The sequence below is a fragment of the Chiloscyllium plagiosum genome, chromosome 16 (genome assembly GCF_004010195.1).
Source record: "Chiloscyllium plagiosum isolate BGI_BamShark_2017 chromosome 16, ASM401019v2, whole genome shotgun sequence".
Classification (NCBI taxonomy): Eukaryota; Metazoa; Chordata; class Chondrichthyes; order Orectolobiformes; family Hemiscylliidae; genus Chiloscyllium; species Chiloscyllium plagiosum.
The window spans coordinates 45,162,351-45,185,525 of NC_057725.1; the positions used below are offsets into that span (position 1 = coordinate 45,162,351).

Sequence of the window (23,175 nt, forward strand, 5' to 3'; positions counted from 1 at the left end):
TGTGTGGTGCAATGGTGATCACCTGTAATGTGACATGAACCCAAGGTCCTGGTTGAGGCCCTCCCCATGAGTACCGAACCTAGCTATCAGCCTCTGCTCAGTCACTTTCCTCTGCTGCCTGTCCCGAAGTCCACCTTGGAGGATGGTCACCCGAAGGTCCGAGGCTGAATGTCATGGACCACTGAAGTGTTCCCCAACTGGGAGGGAACCCTCCTGTCTGTTGATTGTTGTGCGGTGCCCATTCATCCGTTGTCGTAGCCTTTGCTCAGTTTCCCCAATGTACCATGCCTCTGGGCATCCCTGCCTGCAACGTATAAGATACGACAATGTTGGCTGAGTCACATGAGTACCTGCCATGTACATGGTGGGAGGTATTCCCACGCATAATAGTGGTATCTATGTCCACAATCTGACACGTTTTGCAGCCTCCACCGTGACAGGGTTGTATGGAGTTGTCCTGAGAGCCAGGCAGCTTGCTACGAACAATGATCTGTTTGAGGTTTGGCGGTTGTTTAAAGGCAAGTAGTGGAGGTGTGGGGAAGGTTTTGGTGAGGTGCTCATCTCCATTGATAATGTGTTGCAGGTCACGAAGAACATGGTGTAATTTTTCAGCCCCTGGGAAGAATTGAACAACGAAGGGTACCCTGTCAATTGCAGCCCGTGTCTGTCTCCTGAGGAGGTCATTACGGTTCCTTGCTGTGGCACGTCGGAACTGGTGGTCGATGAGTTGAACATTGTACCCCATTCTTGTGAGGGCATTCTTGAGTACTTCCAGGTGTCCGTCACGTTCCTCCTCATCTGAGCAGATCTGGTGTATGCGTAGGGCTTGTCCATAGGGGATGGCTGTTTTAATATGTTTTGGGTGGAAGCTGGAGAAGTGTAGCACTGTGAGGTTGTCTGTGGGTTTGCGGTAGAGTGTGGTGCTGAGGTGTCCGTCCTTGATGGAGACAGACGTGTCCAAGAATGAGACAGACAGTCGAGAGTAGTCCATGGTGAGTTTGATGGTGGGATGAAAATTGTTGATGTCACTGTGTAGTTTTATCAGTGACTCCTCGCCATAGGTCCAGAGGAAGAAAATTTCATCAATGTACCTGATGTACAATGTCGGTTGGAGATCCTGCATAGAGAAGAAATCTTGTTCGAACCTGTGCATAAAAATGTTGGCATATTGGGGTGCAAATTTGGTCCCCAGGGCTGTTCCGTGTGTCTGGATGAAGAATTGGTTGTCAAAGGTGAAGATGTTATGATCGAGGATAAAGCGGATGAGTTGTAGGATGGTGTTTGGAGATTGGCAGTTGTTGGTGTTGAGTACTGAGGCTGTTGCCGTGATGCCATCATTGTGGGGGATGCTGGTGTAGAGTGCGGAAACATCCATTGTGACGAGGAATGTTCCTGGTTCGACTGGTCCATGGGTGCTGAGTTTCTGTAAGAAATCCGTAGTGTCGCGACAGAAGCTGGGGATCCCTTGTACAATAGGTTTCAAGATGCCTTCCACATAGCCAGAGAGATTCTCACTTAGGGTCCCATTTCCCGACACGATGGGACGCCCCGGTGTGTTCGCTTTGTGTACCTTTGGAAGGCAGTAGAAGTCGCCTACACGAGAAGTACGTGGGATGAGGGCGCGTAGGGAGCTCTGAAGGACTGGATCCAGAGTTCTGATCAGTGTGTTTAATTCTCGGATATGTTCTTTGGTCGGATCAGCTGGTAGTTGCCTGTAGTGTTCCTGGTTGTTCAGTTGTCGGTACACTTCCTTGCAGTAATCTGTTCTATTCTGAATGACAACAGCTCCTCCTTTATCTGCTGGTTTGATGACAATGTTGTGATTGGTTTTGAGAGCCTAGATGGCACTGCGTTGGGAACGGGTGATGTTTTGCTCTACCTTATGGGTACGGCTGATGAATCTGGCATTTATATATTTCCTGACAGTTTGAGCATACATGCCAAGCCCAGGGCAGTGGCCCTCTGGTAGGGTCCATGTTGACACCTTCTTTGGTCGCTCCTCTACAGATCTCTGTGATGACTGTTCTAGTTCATCAGTGGGCTCAGTGGGATCACTGCCAGCACCTTGAAAGAATTCCCGGAGTCTCATTCGTCTGATGAACTCCTCTGTGTCTGCTGCCAGAACCAACGGGTCCATTTTGGTGGTGGGGCAGAAGTTGAGACCCCTACTCAGGACTACAATCTCTTCCGGTCGAAGGGTGTGGTCCGATAAGTTGACAATAGACTTCCCCGCAGTGATAATGTTGTCTACTGTGGTTCCAGGGCGGGCTTTGCTATTACTGGTGAGAATACCAAGTTACTCCAGCTTTTTGTTCTTGGCGTGCATGTACGTGGTGTAGTTTTGTTGCCTTGTCTGTTTGGCAATGTCACGTAATTGTACTGCTGTATCCTGAGTACAGGCTGTGAGTGTGGACTCCATCTGAATTTCAAGGTTGTGGCGCCTGCTGTAGAGTTGGTGCAAGAGATGATTGAGAAGTTTACGAGAGGTGTGGTGACAAAGTCTCTCTGCGTAGTCTGTGTTATAGGTCGACCTAAGTGGGTTCGTGATCCGTAATCCATTCGGGATCTTTCCTGTTTGCCTGCATTCCTGTAGAAACTTGATGTCTGTGTCGATATGTGCGATCTTCTTGGAGATCCTCTCCACTTTAAGCCGGCAGTTAGTGGTGTCGATAGTAGTCATGATTCGGAGATGCCGGTGTTGGACTGGGGTGTACAAAGTTAAAAATCACACAACACCAGGTTATAGTCCAACAGGTTTAATTGGAAGCACACTAGCTTTTGGAGCGACGCTCCTTCATCAGGTGATTGTGGTGGAGGGCATCGTAACACAGAATTTATAGCAAAAACTTGCAGTGTGATGTAACTGAAATTATACATTGAAGAATTGATTATTAAGCCTTTCATCTGTTAGAGTACAGTGATAGTTTCACTTCTTTCATGTGCAAATCACAAAACCCTTTTTTTAAAGTTGCATTCTCAGGTTAGCTGTTAACAATGGTGATAGCTAGACAATATGTTGAAGGTGTTAGCCCCCTGTGTTCTCTGTCTATGACCTGATGTTTAGATTGATTCCAATCTAAAAAGTGAAATAACAGCGTTTTACATAAATTCATGCAGTTTTTGAGCTCAGATTCGACATGAATCAGTTTTGAGCTCGTGGCAGAATAATGCCACTAAATTGGGAATTGAACTAACTGCTGATGGTGCCATGAAATCTATTGAAGTCTTCAAAAAATGAATGCATTCGAGCAAAACACCAACAGAAACAAAAGTCACTAGTGGCAAACTCCTGTTCCCCCACCCCCTCCCCAGTTCACTGACGCTGTTGCTTTCAATACTCGCAGTCAGCAAAGATTGAAACAGCACAGATCCTCTAATAAACAACTCATGCAGCAATTAGAAACCCCTCTAAATTCCTCTTCTAAAAATGCAGAAGGCGAAGCACCCACATTAGGAATGTTCCCTGTGAGGGAACTACGGAACCCACAAGTGCTGTCCCTAATGCCACTATCCATGTTTATTGCCCTTGGAAGCCCTATGAAATTATGTCCATCCTCAGTAATGCACCGAACCGCCACAAGACTCCTTAGCAGTTCGTTGATTTTTTTAAACACTACAATTAAAGTTTATAATGGTAATGCAAAAGACCTTTGGGCACTCCTGCAGCAAGTGCTTACCCGCTCTGAATATGCCCGTTTTACTGAATGTATTGGTCACGATCATTTTAATGCTGTAGTCCAGAAACAAGTGACAAGATAATGTTCTCGCTGCTATATCTGCTGTATTAGCAAAGCCTATTGACTTTACTCATATCCTTGAACTTCACCCCAAAAATAAGGAGTCCGCGGAGGATTTTTTGGAAGGTTTTAGAGAATGTTAAGAGTCTTATTCCAGTGATCGGGCTTGGAATTTAAATGCTATTAATGCTAAGTATAATTTGACGCTATTAAACTGCCTGCTGCCCTCGGTAGTCACAACAGTCAAAACAAACAATCTAGACTGGGTTGAAGCCTCCCCTAATCAACTCCATCATTCTATTAGGGCCTTGTGGAATCAGCAGAGTGAAGACAGACCAGCAATCCGTGTAAAATCAGAATTTGTAGTCCAAGAGGAGGCACCTCAACAACTACCCGTGCATCATAGCAGTGGCCCTGCACCCATTCGAGGCTGCAGTCCTGGGGATGGCAGAGGGACTCCCTTTAGGTGTCTGTACTCGGCCTGTTTTAATTCTAACAGCCTATATCATTGGGCTCGTGACTGCCTGACTCGAAACTGCCTTACTTGCGGCAGTACCCTCCATTGGACCTCTAATTGCCATAGAAGGGCCACAAAGGGGAACCAAGGACGTTTTCATGAGATTTACCCTCAAAACTTCTATGACACTTGTGGTAAACCTCTTGATTATAGTCATCCTCCACCAGAAGCAAGAGGCAGAGGACAAATCACAAGTTTTTCACAAAATCATCCCTTTTCCCTAGTCAAAGGTTCAATAGTTGGCTACTCATTAGTTTTGTTGTCTGCTGTCCCTGTCGTTATCTGTTCGGCTTGGCTTGTCTTGCTTTGTTGCTTTTTTTTTGTTCGTTTTGGTGATTGTTCTTTGTTTATGAAATATGAAGGTGGCTGTTGCTCTTAATGTGTTAAAAGATAAGGCTGGCCAGTGGTACAATTCTTGCATACTTGGTTAAGCAACGATGTGCCACAACCAGGATTTATGAGACTAAACTCCCAAGCTAAAAACTGAGATATGGTGTGTGTGTGTGTGTAATACAGAGAGAGAGAGGAAAAAGAGCTGTACTGCTGTTAGAAAGTTTAACCCTTTGTGATTCAGTTTGAATGCACATTCGTTTGTTGGTGATTGAGTGTTTGTGCTTTGTTCACTGGAGCTCGAGATCCGGGACTGTTTTGAATCTGTTATGCATTTTGGAAATGTAACGTGATTTCTTTTAAAGTTAAGGATCCTTCAGTCATTACGAAATAAAATATTAAACCCTGTCCTTTTCACAGGTCATGACTGCCTTGCTGTCAGTTTCTAAATCATCTCTTTTATCCTTACATGAAAACCCACGTTATTCGATTTCAAAACAGTTTAATATGGAGGAAGATAACATTATAACCTTTTTTGTTTTGTGTTTCAGACTTGTTTGTTTCCACTTAATTTTAAGACAGGGTTTCATTGGTGATTATGGTGTGCCAGCCATAGCTTTATTAAGGAAGTCCCCTCCCTCAATGACTGTTGTAGTTTTAATTCAACATCAGGTTGTGATAAATCATGCAACAAAATTAATATCCTATGGTTAATATGTGTCTTTGGATTCGGCCATTATTCGTGCATTAGAAGGTTTTTTTTCCCATTTGAATAGACAAGACCTTTGAAGGCAGCTCCAGTTATTTCACAATCTATTGCATTGTAAATAAGCAATGATTGGTCAAGACCACCTTAAGGAACCTAATCTTGGATTTAAATTAAGGGACTAAAATCAGGTAATTATAGTGGATTTCAAAGTTGGGAACTGTATACATTTTACATTTTAAATATTAAATACTGAATAAATGAACTTCCAATTTATATTGATGACTTTTAAAATGTCTTAATCACTTGTTGAGTTTCCACCCCGAATTACAGATAAAGATTCAGCGTTATAGTAATGCTATTTTGTACAATCAGTCTGACAATTATCAAGATGTTCAGCTCATGCTGATGAAACTGTAGTGGGCAAGTATGTGCAGCTACCAAGCCTTACACCCCAAACTTCTGATCCCATTGGGTCCCCAGCAAAACCTGGTTAGACACAGTTTAAGGACGGTATGCCAGACCTGGCTAAGGTGCAGAAATCACGGGGGAAATGAGACTGTCTGTTCAGTGCCGATACACAATGTAGAGTTTAATTTCTCTATTGCTTATTGACTGTAATAATACAGGTTTGGTGTTTGGATTGCTTTCCATATTGTTTAGATATTTGGAAGTAATTTGCAAACTTCCATTTCTGCAATAATTACAGGCACTCTATACCACAATATACTACTGACTGAATTATCAAGTGATTTGACTTCATACATAATCCTAAGCCTAAATGTCTTTGCTTTGTGTATGGAGTTTATAAGAATGCACACTGATTGATTTGATTTACCTTTGGATTGGGCTGTTAAATCTAAGGAGTGTCTGGCTGAGCTATTTGATACACTTAGATATTTGATACTAAACAGTGATGGTTTATAATTTTAAGGCTGTACCAATGTCCAAATTCTAGGGTTAGCTCAATATAAGAACATTTCAGTGTGGTTTGAAAGCTTTGTGTCATGTTACCATAATTTGGGCACAGCATTGGCCTCCAGCCAATATTCATCATCAACTTTTCTGCTCAAAATCACCATCTGGTTTCTACACTTAATTCTAAATACTGCAAGCTGCAGATCAGGCCATTTGATTGGGCACAAGGTTAATATGTTTTTTAAAAAATACAATATATTGCAGAACTAATCTAAATTTTAGTAATATTGATGCTTTTAGTAGCAAAACTTCAAAGAGTATTACATCTTAAAGCTGGATTTATAAAAATAGGTTTGCTTAATTTGCCCATGCCTGGGCTCCTCCATATAAAGAAAATAATGGGTAGGAAGGGGACCTCTAGTGAGGAGTTTAAAATGAACAAGCCTTTTGCCAGTATGGGCAATATATTTGCTTGTGGGCTATTTGAGTTTGATTAATTTGAGAATTATTTATTTCAAAATTGCTCTTAGGGCTTCTAGCCTGCTGAAGAGCACACATTATGGCTTCAAATTAGGGTACTCCCTTGATGCTCAAACCAGAATATGGGTGACCCCTACTAGATTAGTTTATGTTACTTCTTTGCTGCTGCCTATTTTAATTGATTGTGTATATTGTATATACTTGTATACAAGGAGGAAATGGTTTATACTTTATTACAACAGACACTCTACGGCCTCCAAATTTGCAATAGGGGGAGATGATAAAGGTCGAACTTGCCCTGCTGTGTGGACTTGCCATTGTCATTGGTACACAAGGGACAGTTTACCTGTGCGATCCTGAGCAAACAGAGGCTGTGTACCAATTATGCCAGGAAGATGTCCTTGTGTGCTGAAAAATGCATGTTACCAAGAATGACTATTGCATGGTCAACTGCATCAAAAAGATTGAACAGTTCATTTACAGAACAAGGCTAAATGGTCTTTACCCTGTAAAAGGTGTTGTGCGCCAGTTTGATTATATTTGTACTATGGGCATTCCTAATAAGCATTGTCCCCTTTCAGATAGATAGATCATGTAGTAAAAGAGACAAAGGGGGAAATGTTATCTTTCACTAACACTTTGTTTCTAGAAACCCATAATAAACTATTTGGAGAGGATAAAGTAGTTTGTTACGTCCTTACTTCAGCAAGAGACTCCCTGACCCCTTTTATTCTTCCAAATCCTAACATTGGGTTTTAGAATAGTTCTAAAGTATTTACAGGATTATGGACTTCCAATAAATCCACAATATCTTATCCAATTGCTACAATGGTAAGGAATGGGGGTGCACTTATGTGAAAGTGCCTAAAATGATCCCCTGTGCTATGATAAAATTTATCAGTTGTCACTGCTTCCTTGAAGGACCTCGTATCTCGTGTGTGCCTTATGGAGGAATGTGTCTCTATTACCACTGGTATTCAAACCCTTTGTGGGGTGGGTAACAACACCCACCTTCTTTATGATACCTCTAATGGCACTACTATTTTCCCAATTATTGGATGGTAGAACCATTCTGGGATGTTGATCATATCTCTTATCAAGACTAAATGACTTTCAGCCTTTACGTTCAGGATCAGATTATGTAATCATGGATTACCCAGGTACTCCAGGACTTCACAAAGATAGGTCCGCTTCGTATTGGGACGGTCCCTTAATTAGCAATACTACCCCTGACACACACACACACGCGCACACACACACACACGATACCAATTGTTAAAGTTCACCTGAGAATATAACTTCTAAAAACAAGTTTTGTCATTTACATATGAATGAAGTGAAACTAACATGGTCATTCTAACAGATGAAAGACTTCACAAACAATCAAGGTATTTTTCAATGTATCATTTCAGCTACATCACACTGTAAACTTTTGCTTTAAATTCTGTGTCTTACAATTGTGTACTTCACAACCACCTGATGAAGGAGCAGTGCTCCGAAAGTTAGTGCTTCCAATTAAACCGTTGGACTATAACCTAGTGTTGTGATTTTTAACTGTTGACACTTCACTACCCTCAGGAGGCCCAGCAGGATACTCAGTTCAATCCAACCATTGCTAAAAAAAATAAAACTAGAGAAACCACCTAGATGCAGGCAGTAAGAATAACAAAGGTATTTTCTGTTCAGTTGATGGGGAATTATTGAGATACACTAGTTAAGCATCAATTTGACATGGTCACACTCACTAAGTCAACCTACAGCCAACACTCTGTATTCCATCATTATGATTCCTGATGTTTCCATTATCATTGGCAGGAGAGTGTATCAGATCTACCAGCAGTCAGGAATCTTGGATTTCACAACAATGACTTGGGACTTGATGAAATCACGGGGCATTAGGTCAAACCCAGGTAAGGAAATCTCCTGGTTGTAGGCAATGGGACTAAGAACCATATGCTAACAACTAGAGTGCATCAGAGATGACACAAAAGAGGTCAGATCACCATGGAAACTAGAATTTGATTGTGGAAGATCATGGAGACATCCTGCTTAAGCTTCTCCTGTATATCATCTAAATAGATAGTAAAAGTGGTTTGATGTAACGAATGTGGTTGCAGACTCTCTCCTGTTGTGAGAACACAATGTCAATCAGCTAGAAGAGGTTTTGTGGTATATTGATAACTTCCTTGCATCTGGATGAGAAATTCAGGACTTGAACACTTTGGAAGGTGTGACACAGAGTCATAGAATTATATAGTATGGAAATGGACCCTTGGTCCAACCAGTCCATGCAGAACATAATCCCAAACTAAACTAGTCCCACCTGCCTGCCTGCTCCATATCCCTCCAAATGTCCCTGTTCATGTATTTATCCAAATGTCTTTAAAATGTAATTGTAACCAAATCCACCACTCCCTCGAAGTCCAATCCACAGGCAAACCACCCTCTATGTAAAAACTTTGTCCCTGGTCTTTAAATTTCTCACCTTAAAAATGTGCCCCATGGTTAGATTAGATTACTTAGTGTGGAAACAGGCCCTTCGGCCCAACAAGTCCACACCAACCCGCATAAACGCAACCCACCCAGACCCATTCCCCTACATTTACCACTTCACATAACTCTACAGGCAATTTAGCGTAGCTAATTCACCTAACCTGCACATTTTTGGACTGTGGGAGGAAACCGGAGCACCCGGAGGAAAGCCATGCAGACACAGGGAGAATATGCAAACTCTACACAGTCACAGTCAGTCAGTCAGTCGCCTGAGGCGGGAATTGACCTGGGTCTCTGGCGCTGTGAGGCAGTAGTGCTAACCACTATGCCACCTTGCTGCCCACAGTCTTGAAAAACGCCCATCCCAAGGAAAACACAACTACTGTTAACTCTATCTTTACCCCTCATTATGAAGTGGTCAAAAAGATTATCAATTTATGAATCATTCTGATGGCAGAGTATGAGTAGGAGAGATTCTTGGTTAACCAGACCTGTGTGGTAGGTATGGTGCATCACCCCCCCCATTGTTATAGGCTTCATACTCAGTTCCTTACCATCAGCAAGTGCTTCCTTATCCCCAGGGACTACCAGACGTGTGTAAATATCAACACATATTCCAATGTGATTGCAGCAACACATGAGCAGTCTTGAAAGGCTGTCAATGCTGTGAAAACCAGGGAACCAGAGAGACAACCTGCCAGACCAAAAAGTTTCAAGAAACTCATGCAGCAATAAGACTATTGCTGCATCACAAAAAGAGTAATCATAACAGCTGTTGACAGATACACAGGATGTAGACAGCCCCTATCCAACAGAGGACACCTTGACAGTGTGGGTGGCCTCAATCAAGTCTCACATCAGGGTTGCCTTCTTTGACCACACTGCCTCCAAACTTGCCCAACAATCAGTGTGCAGATCAGTTTGTTCCTACACACAAATCAGCAGAAGAACCAATGAATTTCTTTTAAACCCGAAGGTCGCAGTCGAAACTGCCAGCTGCAATGAGGCTGCTCGAGCTTTCGACTCCTACTTTGGTTTACAACACTGCTGGTACAGAGTGGAGAGGTTGTGCAGGCCTATCCAGAAAACAGCTAACAGGGGAGGTAACAGAGCTCAATGGTAAATGAAGTGGAAGACTTAAGCAATGGTCCCCTCCATTGCTACATGTCCATATTCTAGCAGGCAAAAAAAAAAAGAGAGAAATCCTGGATTGTAGAGACAGAAAAAACAAAAGGACTTTTCTGATGCTGGAAGGAGCTTAGAGCTCCAGCATATTTTCATGAGTACCAAAGGTTCAGGGAGTGCGCACAATACCTCACTTCTATTGGTAAATATCAAACGTATGCAAAATAAGCTTACAATGAGCAAAGAACTTATACTAAATGAACTTACATGTTGAAAGAAGTATGCGATAACTCAGAAACAATGCAGTAAGACAGTAGTTTAAGATCCAGTTGGGGGTGGCACAGTAGTTCACACTGCTGCCTCCGTGTCAGGGACCTGGGTTGAACTCCACCCTTGGGTGACTGTGTAGAGCTTGCACATTCTCACTGTCTGTGTGCTCTGGCTCTCACCACCCTCCCAGTCCAAAAATGAGAATTAGGCAGATTAGCTATTCTAGTGTCCAGGAAATGGGTAGGGTAGGTTGGGTAGCCACGGGAATTGCAGGGTTCCAGGGATAGAGGGAGGGGTTGGGTCCGGGTGGGATGCTCTTCAGAGGGTTGGAGGGTGGACAATGGAACTGAATATCCTCTTTCTACACTACAGAGATTCTGTGCATAATTACAATGGGTGATTTTCATTGTATGAGTGTCAACTGACTTAATGATTGCATAAAAGACATGCTCTTATATTTTGTGTTTAGGAAAAGTTTCTACAGAAGTCCAGTCCTGCAAGACAAGAGGCTCCATTAGATCTAACTCTGAAGAGCTCAGTAAAGTGCCGTGGGAAAACATTTAAGTGACCGAGAACTTTGTATCATAGGGAGAGAAGAGATCTTAGCATATTACACAGGCCCCTAAAGGCAAGTTTATAAGGTTATAAAAAAGGCAAATGATTGCTCCCCTTCACTGGCAGAGGTATAGAATACAAAAGTACAGATATAAATGATGAAACTCTGCAAGTCACTGGAGACTACAACTTAGTCATAGTATTGTGTACAGTTCTGGTCACTAAACTACAGGACATATAGAATTGCTCTAGGGAGAGTGCAGAGAAGATTTACTGAAATGTTGTTAGGGCTGGAGAGTTGTATCTGAGGATAAATCAAATTGGTACCAAAAACAAAATTGCTGGAAAAGCTCAACAGGTCTGGCAACATCTTTGGAGAGAAATCAGAGTTGATGTTTTGGATCCAGTGACCCTTCTTCCTAGCTACCAATCAGTTCTGAAATGGTTGGTATTTATGTAGATGAGGTGCAGAGGAAGGGGAGGAATAAATTATGGATAGAGATAGAACCCACAGAGACAACCAACCAAACCAAACCAACCAAAGTCAGAGAGTGGGGAAAAGTCTGCTTGGGAGAATGAATAGCTGCTTATAGGGACACTTTGTGACTGATGGTGGGTAGTATATGGTAGCAACCCATCTAATAACAAGGCCTGGTGCATGGAGGTGGAGGAAAGACATGGCAACGTTGTCAAGCCCTAAAACGGTTGAACTCTATCTGGAGATTAGATGGCATTAAAATGTTCCTACGTGGAAAACAAGATGCTGTTCTTCCAACTTGCACTGAGCTTCACTGGAGTACTGCAGTAAGCCTGAGCCAGATGTTGGCCATGGAATAAGGTGGTATGTTAAGGTGCAAGCAACTGGAAGCTCTGTCTTTTTTGTAGACAGAACAGAGATGTGCTGCAGAATGATCACCCAGTCTACATTTTACTTCCCCAAATGTAGAGGAGACCACATTGTGAACAGTGAGTGCAGTAGACTAGGTTGAGTGAAGTGCAGGTAAAATGCTGCTGCACCTGGAAGGGGTGTTTGGGTTCTTGGATACTGAGGGAGGTGGCAAGTATTACACTCATCCTCCCCCTCACTGCACCTGCCCTTTAAAACCATAGGAGGTACAAGAGTAGGGAGTGAAGGGGGAGGGAACAGTCCTTGAAGGCAACTGACAAGAAGGGAAGGGGAATGTGTCTAGTGGTGGCATCCTGTGGGAGGTGGCGCAAAAGGCAGATAAATGATCACATGCTGGGCTGGTAAGTGAGTACAAGGGGGAACCCTATTGCTACTGTGGGAGGGAAGAGAGAGAGGGTGAGGGTTAAAGTGTGGGAGATGGGTGGGACCCAGCTGCATGGCAAGAGAGAGCGTGTGCGAGCGCAACAGAATGAAGCAGCAAATGAGGATGCATGGTGGGTTTGTAGTGGATATTAGTGACCAATCTACTCCCAGAAATGGAAACAGATGTTGAAGGGAAATGAGGAAGGGATGGACCAGGTGAAGGAGACAGCAGGACAGAAATTGAAAGTAAAATAGATAAACCTTTCCCAATTCCAAATGGGAGGAAAGCAGCACCAATGATGAAATCATTGATACACAAAAGGTTTGGTGGGTTGGGGCTGGAATATGGAGGAGAACAGAGTATCAGCACATATCCCACAAAAGGGACAGGCATAACTAGGGCACGTTTGGGTACCCACAGCCCTACCTTTGACCTTCTCACCATCCAAGACCCCAAACACACCTTTCAGGTGAAGCAACACCTACATTTCTCAAATCCAGCCTAGTTACACACTAGCCGGAATTGAAACTATAAATTCATGTCACTGAAAATCCTAGAGCAGCCTTTTAACACCTCAAAAGCTGTGCAACAACTGAAGGACTGCAGCAATTCAAAATAACACCACCCAATATCCTGCCCATCCCAGATTGCAAATCAGTACTGCATCCACATCTGAAGTGATTAAAAACCATTAGTGACAGGAAAAAGGACATTTTAGGGACCAATAGGAAGATTTACACATGGAAGCAGCGAGCATGGCTGGAGTATTAAAATGCTTCTCATCTATCCTTACACCAGAAGAAGCAGGCCTCGACAGGAAATTCAGTAACTAAAAAAGGGTTTAAATTAAGGATTGGGTTAGTGTTAAGTTTGACAACTCTGGGACTACTTGAGATGCATCCAAGAGATACTGGAGGAAGAGAAGTGCAAACTGTGCAATCACTAGCCATCTATTTTTCCTCCAAGCTTAGACTCTGGTGGTCAGAGTCTAATTGTAAACACTGTGCCCTTGCTCAAAAAAAAAAGGAATGCAAGGATAAAACCAGCAATTACAGATCAGCTAGTTTAAACATAGGGGGCGATATTTCCAGAAACAAATTTGAGAGCTAATTAATAGCCCCATAGAAAAATGTTGGTTAATTAGAGAGTGCCACAGATTTCTTCAGTGAGGAGACAGGGAGACAGATAGGAAGAGTGAAATTAATGCTTGTGCAGTACAAGGATCAGTGGCAACATGACAATTGGCTGAGGGATAGGAAACAGTAATGGTTAAAATCAATTTTTTTTTTAGGCTGGAGGAACACATTACTCAAGATCCCCAAGGTCAGCATTGAGACCTTTTATTTTCCAGACAGACAATGATCTAGACCACAATGGGGAAAGGATAATTTATGTTTGCAGAGGATTTAAAAACATGGAAGCATAATAAACTGCTGAGGGCAGTGTAGAACTTGAAAAAAAAACACATTGAAAAGGTGGAGTGGGCAAATAGGTGGGAGAAAAACCAAACCAACCACAGTATAGAAGAGACCCTTCAGCTCATCAATTCTCCACCTACACTAGTCCCACTTTTCTGCACATGGCCCATAGCATTTGAATTGTGAGCATTCAATGTCATCCAGGTATATTTTCCTTAATATAATAATATTTCCTGCCTCTACTCTCCCAGGTAGTGCATTCCAGAATCCCATCATCCTCTGGGTGAAAACAATTCCTCAAATCCCCTCTGAACTTCTAGCCTTTCACCATTAAAAAAATGCCCTGTTATTGACCTTTCAATTAAGGGAAGCAGCAGCTCTCAATCCACCCTGGCCATGCCCCTCAATTGTGTCCCCACTTCAGTTTTCACTAGTCTGAAGCAGCAACCATTCCAGTCCAGTCAACATTCTAGTGAACCTCCTCTGCCCTTCAGTATAATCATATCCTTCCTGTAGTGTGGTGACCAGATCACACCACTCCAGCTGTAGCCTGATTAAAAGCTCCAAAATTACCTCCCTGCTCTTTAATCTGTCATGACTGATAAAGGCAAGTGTTCCTATGCCTTATTGACTGCCCTATTAACCGGTCCTACTGCCTTCAGGGATCTGGCCAAGCACCCCAATGTCCTGGTGTTCCTTTGAACATCCTGAAGGGCTTTTCCCCGAAATGTCCATTTTCCTGCTCCTCTGATGCGGCCTGAACTGCTGCACTTTTCCAGCGCCACTCTACTCCTGAGGATCATGTCCTGCCACTCAGTACTCTCTGATCTTGTTACTTCTCAAGTGCATCACCTCAAGAGTTAAATTTCACTGATCAGCCCAATATATCTATACCAGCCTGTAATCCAAGAACATTTATATTCAAGAACAAGGAATCTAAGCACTGATCTCTCTAGTGTACTCTTGGAGTCAGCTTCCAATCACAAGATGAATGGTAGATGAAGTTCTGTGAGAAGTGATACATTTGGACAGAGAAACAGCATAAAGTGTAGGGGAGCAGAAAAACTGGTGTAAACTGGGTCAATAATCTCAGTTTTAGAAGAATAATGGGCGATCTCACTGAAGCATTCAAGATTCTGAAGGATTCTGGAGTGTAGACCGATATTTCCCTGGCTAAATAATTTAAACCAATGGGGCAATATCAGCTCTGCTAAAAACCCACAGTTTTGGACGTGGATGCAAAGAAATCTTTCCCTCAAAAATGTTATGAATCTTTGCAAATATCAAGGAGAGTTGTGGATGCTCTAACACTGATATTTAAAAGGCTGGGATAGATTTTGGTCTCAGTTAAAAATCAAGGCAATATGGGAAGTGGGAAGGAAAGTTAGTTAAGCCAAAGATCAGTCATGATCATATTGAACAGAACATGCTCAATGAGCTCGTCTTGGTCTAACTAGAAAAAAAAAGAAAAATAGCTTCAAGAATATAAGACCTTATGGTACAACAGGTAGAAACTGTAAACTTCTGTCTTTTAGACAGAGGGACGAGTTCCACTCCAGGACTTCAGTCACAGATGGTGCATTCATAGAGTGGCCAGATGGGGGGATTATTAACCAGCCAATCCTTCTAATATGCCAATGCATGAGGCAAGAGGAGAGTCTCCTAGTCAGTAATTCTTATAGAAGGGTAGTGTCCCTCAAACAGCCTCTTGCAACAGGTTGGTGACGAGTTCCAATGAAATCTTGCTATGGCAACAGACAAGCGCTTTGTCTGGTCTCAAGCATCACTACACAGAAATTGTTCAAGCTCTTGTGCATTGCATCAGAAAACATCTTTACACCTGAATAACAGATTTGTAACTTGGACAACTGCAGTTTAGTCATCAAGTAATGGGTGGTCAGTCAGAAACATGCACTGCCTTTTTCAAAATGGTGACAAATTCTTTAATGTTACCAGGCTGTATAGTTGAGACATTGGTTGAACCAGCTCATCTTGAAAGGGTTACATTGGGTCCAAATAGTACTCCAGACAGACAGACAGACAGACAGAGAGACATCTGACTGGAGGCAAGTGACCTGAACTAAATTCATGTTAAGAATTTAAAATTGTATGCATGTGCAAATCTATCGCATTTAATTCCAACTAGTCCTATTACAATTAGAACAAATGTCAAATAACCCTAAAATAATTAAAATCATGTAATCTCTTAAGAAATCTTGCCATTGTTTAACATTTCTAGATTCTACTGATCATCCCCTCCCATTAAGTTTTTGTTACTTTGTGGTTCCATTTTTTTTGCCCCCCATTTGAGAGAATTAGCAGGTGTATAGTTTCAGATTTCTCTCCCTCCCATGGCATGACAATCTGCATTGTATTGTATGTCATTTTCAGTAAAAAAAAAACAGAATCTCAAGTGAAGCAAACTGGTACTTGGATCCAAGAGGAGAAACTCTGGCCACCTCAAAAACAAGGATCAGATCAAGGCCTTAAGGTAAAAACATTGTGAAACAGATAGTCTAATCCCTGCACAGCACATCTTACATTCCCAATAGAACACTAACATGCTGATCTTAGTTAGCTTGAAAGTAAAATCAGCCCATAATTAAGCACTTGGAAAGTCATTATGATAAAGTTATAGTCTAAAGGATTCCCATCATTACTGCTGCAAGTAGGTTTTTAACATCTGTACTCCAATTATCAATATTCCAGTTGATTGTTAAACATGGCAGCCATTTTTATACAGCCTTTGCAAATCCAACTCTATTGTTGTCTCGGTCAAACTCTGTATAGTACTGCCCAATAAAGACATCTCCAAGAATCCACATTGGACCAACTGGTGGAGGAATGTCAAGGGCCATGAATCCACTCAGGCAGATGGTCACACCAATTTGTGTTTCCTGAAAAAAAAAAGTGAAATGTCAAAATACACCGAGAACAAAAACTACTTCTTCCCCCACAGCCCATGTTAGGCCAAAACATCCAGCAATTAAGCATTCACTTCCTTGTCCACTAGGTATACGGTGACTGCACTGTGCCAGCTTTACAGCATGTGTAAAGAGGTTGCTGAAGCTCCATCAGCAGTCCCTCCTAAATGGACAATATCTACCAACTTGAAGAACTGGAGCAGCCAACGAGAACCTCTTATATCATTCTGATGTTAACAATGTGGTTTTAGTATCCAACTCCTGTAACTTCTTGTTAATACACACAAGGACAATAGTTCAAGAGGCCACCCTGCCACCATTTTTTAAAAAAAAAAAGAGGGTAGATAATATCAGTGATGTCCATATTCCAGGAACAAGTACAAATTAACTTCTAGCAAAGCCAGAGTACTACCTCAGTTATCCAGGTAGATCTGTTACTCGTGTAGACAAAAACAGCTGCATCAGTTGATCATATGCAGCATGTTACAGTGGATAGCATGCATCTGGTTTAAAAAAGATACTGAAGCATGAGAATCTCTCCCAAGTGGCTCCCTAATGCACAGTATTCCAACTCGGAGATAGCAGTCTTAAAAATACCCTATAAGCTCGTCTCTGCTTTATATCTTCAATCTGTTAAATTGTTAACATTACGTCAGAGTGGAAAAAGAAATTTTAAATAACAAAAAGGTGGTGGGGCACTTATCCATCCTAAATTTAATACAACTGTACAGGCTTACAAAAGTATGCTTTTTCAAATACCAACAATGTGAAACTTTTCTTTTAAAAAGCATTGGTCTATTCCTTTGAAGAATCATGCAGAAACAAACTAAAATAAAACTAAGTACCCACCTTCAGGATATACTGCTCTCCAGTCAGAGTAAAGCTCTGCCCTCCCAGGCTAAAGTTGATGGGAGGAAGGGAGGCAACTTTGTTGCAATCAACTTTGTACTGTGAAAGAAAATATATACAAGTTTTGTTATTGCTAGTTGCAATTTATTACAGTACACAATTCTGCAATAGAAAATCAGCTCCTGGACAAATACATTTCCACATTCCCCACTCTCCAACAGTTGCTCACTCCAAAACTGGGGGGGGGGGGGGTCGAGGGAAAAACAGCCTCCAGGTACAGTCCCCAAGTGGCTGTGCTTCACATGACTTCAGATAGCGAGTGCCAACAGGCTTCTCAAATCATAGAAAGTACAGTCAAGTATGTTTCAATTATTAGGAAATTGGGCATTTCCTAATAATTTCCTAACACAGGCATTTCCCAATGGACCACATGATCAAGAGCTCAGAATCATCTTTCCTCAATGTATCCCTAGTCACCCATGACAGACAATGTGTCATCTCACCTGGCCTTGCGTAAGTGGTATAGCTCCAATGGATTTCTGTAAAGCCTGAATTTCTGCAGCCGGTCCAGTGATCAAAGATGTTCCTGTGTCCACAATAGCTGAACAGCCTCCTTTACAAAGGACCAAAGAGTCATCAATGGCAATTCTGTATCAAAGAAAAAGACACCAGAGCAAGGTCAATAGGGCAGACCCAAAACATACAAAATGCAGCACAACTCTATTCCCTAAAACAGTATCTATCAATCAAAGATTAACATACATTGCTGAAGACTCAAATCAACCATTTCAGGTAGTGTAATCACCAGCAATAGAAACTCACCCATATTTTTGGGGAAGCTTATCTCATTGTGTGTAAAATGTTCACAAGCCTAGAGTACTTTTGAATTGCTCTCGTAAGCAAGTGATAATAGGACCACCTACTACCTGTAGGTAATCGCTGCATGGTTCTAAAATCTTTGACCAGTCATAACAATCTGTACTATAGGCACAGCTAACCCAAAGACAGATCAAATACCCTCAAAATGTTACTGTCCTGTTTAATACCAGCTTTACATGCTGCACACAGATACAAGTTCACTTCTGAATGTTAAAAACTTACTTATCCATTTTGATTTGCCAATATGCCTGGCGGGTGACATTCAAGTAGTAGAATTCTCCAGTGTAATATTTGGGATCAGTGCCACCTAACAGAAGCTCCCCCCCAGGTTGAGTTTCTGGATTCCTAGAAATTGAAAAAAGTACATCGCCATCATCTTGAACAATTTGAGTGTATGCAGAGTGGCTTGTAAGCAGTTTATTTCTCATTTGGATATAGACATCTTTGCATGACTGACTAAACAATGGTGTATAGCACATGGAACTAACTAGTTCATTCTGGCATATTCAAATGAGCAAAACAAGAGGCTCCTGTTGCAGAGGGGAGAATCACAAGATATTTGGAATTGGTTTGGCTTCTACATCTTACCTGTTCAAGTAAAACGAAAACACATTCTTTTGCACCAGCTTCTGCTTCATGATATTATCAAACACTGGATCAACATCATTAACTGAGATTTTGGGGTAGGCCATGCCAAGAATTCCATCAAACTTTGCAGCAATAAAAGCTGCACCAGGCTGTTTGATGGCCTCACCAAACAACTGGTTTGGAACTTTGATGTCACCAATCTGTAGAACAAAGACAGCAGACCACATTTAAAACAAAAATCTTCAGCATTTACCATAACATCACTCTCCCGCTCAGCTTAGTGAAACACCATTTCCCCAACTTAGTAAAGAACCTCGGTGCATCTACGCTTAAGAAAAAGTCACCAGAACTGTTATCTTCAAACAAGTCGGGTAAAGTGATTGGATCGGAGGATGAGACCAGCGAGTGAAAAATACTAATTAAAAAGGAAATTTCTGAAGTGGATGAATTTGTAGAATTATTGGTTAAGGTCAAGTGGAGACATTAAATTTGATTAGGTCTTGGAGGCAGCATAGAGAACACAAATGGGGTTGCGTTTGAGTTCGAAGGGTGACTGGACCCGAAACACTAATTCTGACTTCTCTACAGCTGCTGCCAATCCTGCTGAGCTTTTCCAGCAATTTTGCTCTGAGTTTCCAGCATCTGCTGTTTTTATTTTTAAAAAACCCCAAATATCACCTTCTGTGCTGCAAGCTTCTTTGTCCCACACAAAAAAAATACTCACTTTCCAGGTCTTACTCAAAAAGCACTGATCAATTAAAATTTAGGTTTTTAAAAACTAAGATGAAGAAAAATAAAAAAGTCAGATTAAACACAGGCCTTATGCAAGTCAGGGTAATATTAAAAAGGTTTTGTTTAAGTTTCACACCCATCACAACTCAGAACACCCAGGAATTTTGGAACACTGAGGATCCCGAACCCTGGGCTTCATCTCAAGCCAACAAAACACTTCAATTTCATTAAATAAGGCCACATTGTATTAGAAGCAGAATTGGGAGACCACATGCTTGAAAGAGAGATATTTTGGGAAAGAAAAAAGGACACAAGAAACATTGAACTCCTTATCCAAACAGCAAAGAACATGAAACTCCCATGCCATTCCACTCATCACAGGAGTCATAATTCAGGTTTGATTTGATGCAATTAATGTTAGACATTAGATTCAAAACAAAATCAAAAAGTGAATAAAAGAGTGTTAAACAATCAGCTGTATTTATAATAGCAAGAACAAATGACAAGTTAGGTTGCAATTATGGAAAATGAACTGTGAACGTTGTTCAAGATGATGCTTTTGGCAAAGATCAGAAAGTATAGAAAAGCACGGGCTAGCAGAAGGGAAGAATTAAGAGCAAATGAAGTCTCTATTAAAATAGGTGGTGTTGACTTTGTCTGAACATTTAAACTTGCTTTCTCCATGAACACTGAATTGCATATAATACAAAATGAACAGTTAAGTTTTAACAATGCTGCTGAAAAAGTGATCAATTGGTGAACTGTCTATTAAAGTCTAAACACATTCATGAAGTCTCATGTTTAAATGATGTTGGGTACAGTGCATCTGAAACCAAAAAACCGTCCACTGACTGCACCCAGATTGATCACTTAAAACAGGGATGAGAGATCACAATTTGTTAAGCACGAAGCAAAGACTATAGCACATTTGTTTCCCTAAAATGGGAATACCATCTCTCTAATGCATGTAGTTCATCAGCTGAAGTTTATGTGTGCCTGAAAACAGTATTTGAAATTAAAGCTCCTTATCCAAACAAACAGTCTCTTGTATCTGTGGGACAGAGAACTTTGCATAGAATTGCAGTACTTCACAATAGATCACAACCACAGAACATCACAAGATCAACAGAAAGGTGTTGGGATTTAAAAATCCAAAAGAACATTGTTTGAAAGGAAACATTAGAGCCAAAAAGATGCAAATCCATTGGCTGCCTGGGAGATTAACTCAATGTCAGTCATTGAGATGTACAGCATGGAGACAGAAGAGTTAAAAAAAATGCAAAAAGAAAGAGAGAAAAGTACTATCAATGGAGTTGCAATCGGAGGATATCAGTCTTTGAAAGACAGGATAGTAGTCTGAGCAAAAGGGACATGGGTGCACTTTCAATTTTCAAGAATACACATGGGTGGAGGTTAAAACTGAATTTTAATTCGGTGTTTGGGTGTGTCATGGGCAGAGGTACTTGTGTACACTAGTCTGGGTTCAAGAACTAGCACACAGTGAAGGCCACAAATGAAAAACCATCCAAGACTCCCACCACTGTTGCAGATTTTAAAAATTCTCAGATTGTTAAAAACAAGTTACGCCAGTTTGTGGTAAACTGTATTCAGCTAATCTGAAAAACCTAGAATGTCTAAATTGAATGGTCAACTATTAAAATTTTATCAACTACTGGTCATGAGCTACACAGGCATGCAATGTAGAGTAGCTTTTGTCATTTCTACCATATACAACTGATACAGTAAAAATTTGCATGTAAAACTGTGTTCAGTAACTCAGGCCTGGTTAAGTTGGGGCCATTTGGGAAAAAAAAAGAGGAATTCTATTATTTTGATCAGAGAGTGTGGTGTCCATAGGGAAGGGGATCTTCTCAAGTTCACCTTGCAGCAATGAAGGGTCAATAACCAAAAGGGGAAAACTAGCTCATTCTTCCACAACTGGGCAGATAACAATTTGGGGGCTATATGGAGCTTTAATAAATTGGGAAACCTTCACTATGGACTGGTTGTGACAAAGGCTTCATCCAAAAAAAAAGGGATTAGTTAAAGTTATTGACCAACTGTTTTCCAATTAATCAGTAATGGTTTAAAAAAAATCTATACGTACTCTTACAGTGTCCTGGCTGAGGTATCCTGATAGGCTGCCACTACCATACTGAATAGAAAATTCAGTCCCATTCTTCACATATGTGCTAGAGTTTTCAGAATTATACTTGTGATGCAGCACTTAAAAAAAAAACAAGAAAAGGGATTAATTGAACTTCAACACATTTTAGCTCTCATACTACAGATGGTAGTGAAAGGATTGTCGGTAGATTTTAAATGATTTCTTCCTCATTCTGAAGCTGCAGTCTCCCCTTACATGCAGTTGTTGGTCAGTTTGCTGAGCTGGTCGATTGCCTTGCAAACCATCTCCCTGCTGGGTGACATCTTCAGTGCTGTGTAACCTTTGGATCATCCAGAGGCTACACAGCACTAAAGAGGTGAGCCAAACAGGAGACAAAATGTCTGCAAGAAAATCAACCAGCTTGGCGAACCATCCAATAACCTCAACCACAACCTTGGAGCCCCTGATCTTCATTAAAGTCTTACATATGGTCCAAAATAAGAAAATACTTCATTATCATCCCTCCCTGCTCATTTTTGTCCAGACTTGAATAAGTGCATGCATCCCTTCAACAGAAGCATTTCAGATAGTTGGGCATTCCCCAATTATAGCTCCTGCTAGGAGTTTGCCTCTCTTCCCTAATTCTGCAGACAGTGAAATAGAGGCATTATTGCAGCTTAGAAAATCTTCAAACTCCTTCCTACTTACACGTCTTGTAAAGCAAGTGACTAGGGATGTTGTTAATTATTAATATCTTAAAAATTATGGAAACTGAAATATAATTGCATGTGTTGACATTCGTTCTCAGCTTCTGTTTTGCTTTCACTTTATTGCAGATGATTCCAAGTCATGACAAGGTGTCCTAAAGCTGATAAAGTGGACTCGAAACCACCAGTTTATAAAAAAGTTTCATCACTCCTAGATATGTAGGATTTTTTTTTTTTTTTTACAAAAAACAAGCTATATTTTTGCCAAATATAAATCAAGCATTGAGTAATAAGCACTTTTAGACTTTCCCCTCATCTGTAACTCAGTATAATATCAAAGTTCAGCTTTCTTAATATCTGGGCAATTAAGGAGGGGCAAAAAATTGCTGGACTGACCAAAAGATCCCCCTCCCCCATGTTCTCCGCATGCAAATGCAGGATTGGGTACCTCAATACTGGAGGCAAACTCCCCCTCTTGCATTTCAGAGCACCCATATCTATCTTAGGTGTGAAATTTGTCCATTTCCAGCACCTGTTAGTCTGAAAATCTTTAGTTTGAAGTTTAAAAC

At 41.3% G+C, this 23,175-nt stretch overlaps 1 protein-coding gene and 1 long non-coding RNA gene across 5 annotated transcripts in view; one reads left to right on the top strand and one right to left on the bottom strand.

Moving 5' to 3' along the window:
• The window catches only part of LOC122557850, a 24,567-nt gene extending 1,726 nt beyond the window's left edge, over positions 1-22,841 (top strand). The window contains exons 2-4 of one of the 4 annotated variants that reach the window (XR_006313958.1): positions 8,504-8,598; positions 10,158-10,300; positions 11,046-13,856. This is a non-coding gene — a long non-coding RNA (uncharacterized LOC122557850). Of the gene's footprint in view, positions 1-8,503; positions 8,599-10,157; positions 10,301-11,045; positions 13,857-22,735 lie in introns of those variants that run through there. The other 3 variants (XR_006313959.1, XR_006313956.1, XR_006313957.1) reach the window with 3 other exon arrangements.
• Positions 15,740-23,175, bottom strand: part of LOC122557849 (cathepsin D-like) — a 28,202-nt gene continuing 20,766 nt past the window's right edge. Inside the window, exons 4-9 of the mRNA XM_043705967.1 lie at positions 21,900-22,018; positions 19,061-19,260; positions 18,695-18,817; positions 18,097-18,241; positions 17,594-17,692; positions 15,740-16,717 (exon numbers count right to left, since the gene is read on the bottom strand). Of these exons, the coding sequence (XP_043561902.1) occupies positions 16,556-16,717; positions 17,594-17,692; positions 18,097-18,241; positions 18,695-18,817; positions 19,061-19,260; positions 21,900-22,018 (848 nt within the window). The 3' untranslated portion in view covers positions 15,740-16,555. The remainder of the gene's footprint in view (positions 16,718-17,593; positions 17,693-18,096; positions 18,242-18,694; positions 18,818-19,060; positions 19,261-21,899; positions 22,019-23,175) is intronic.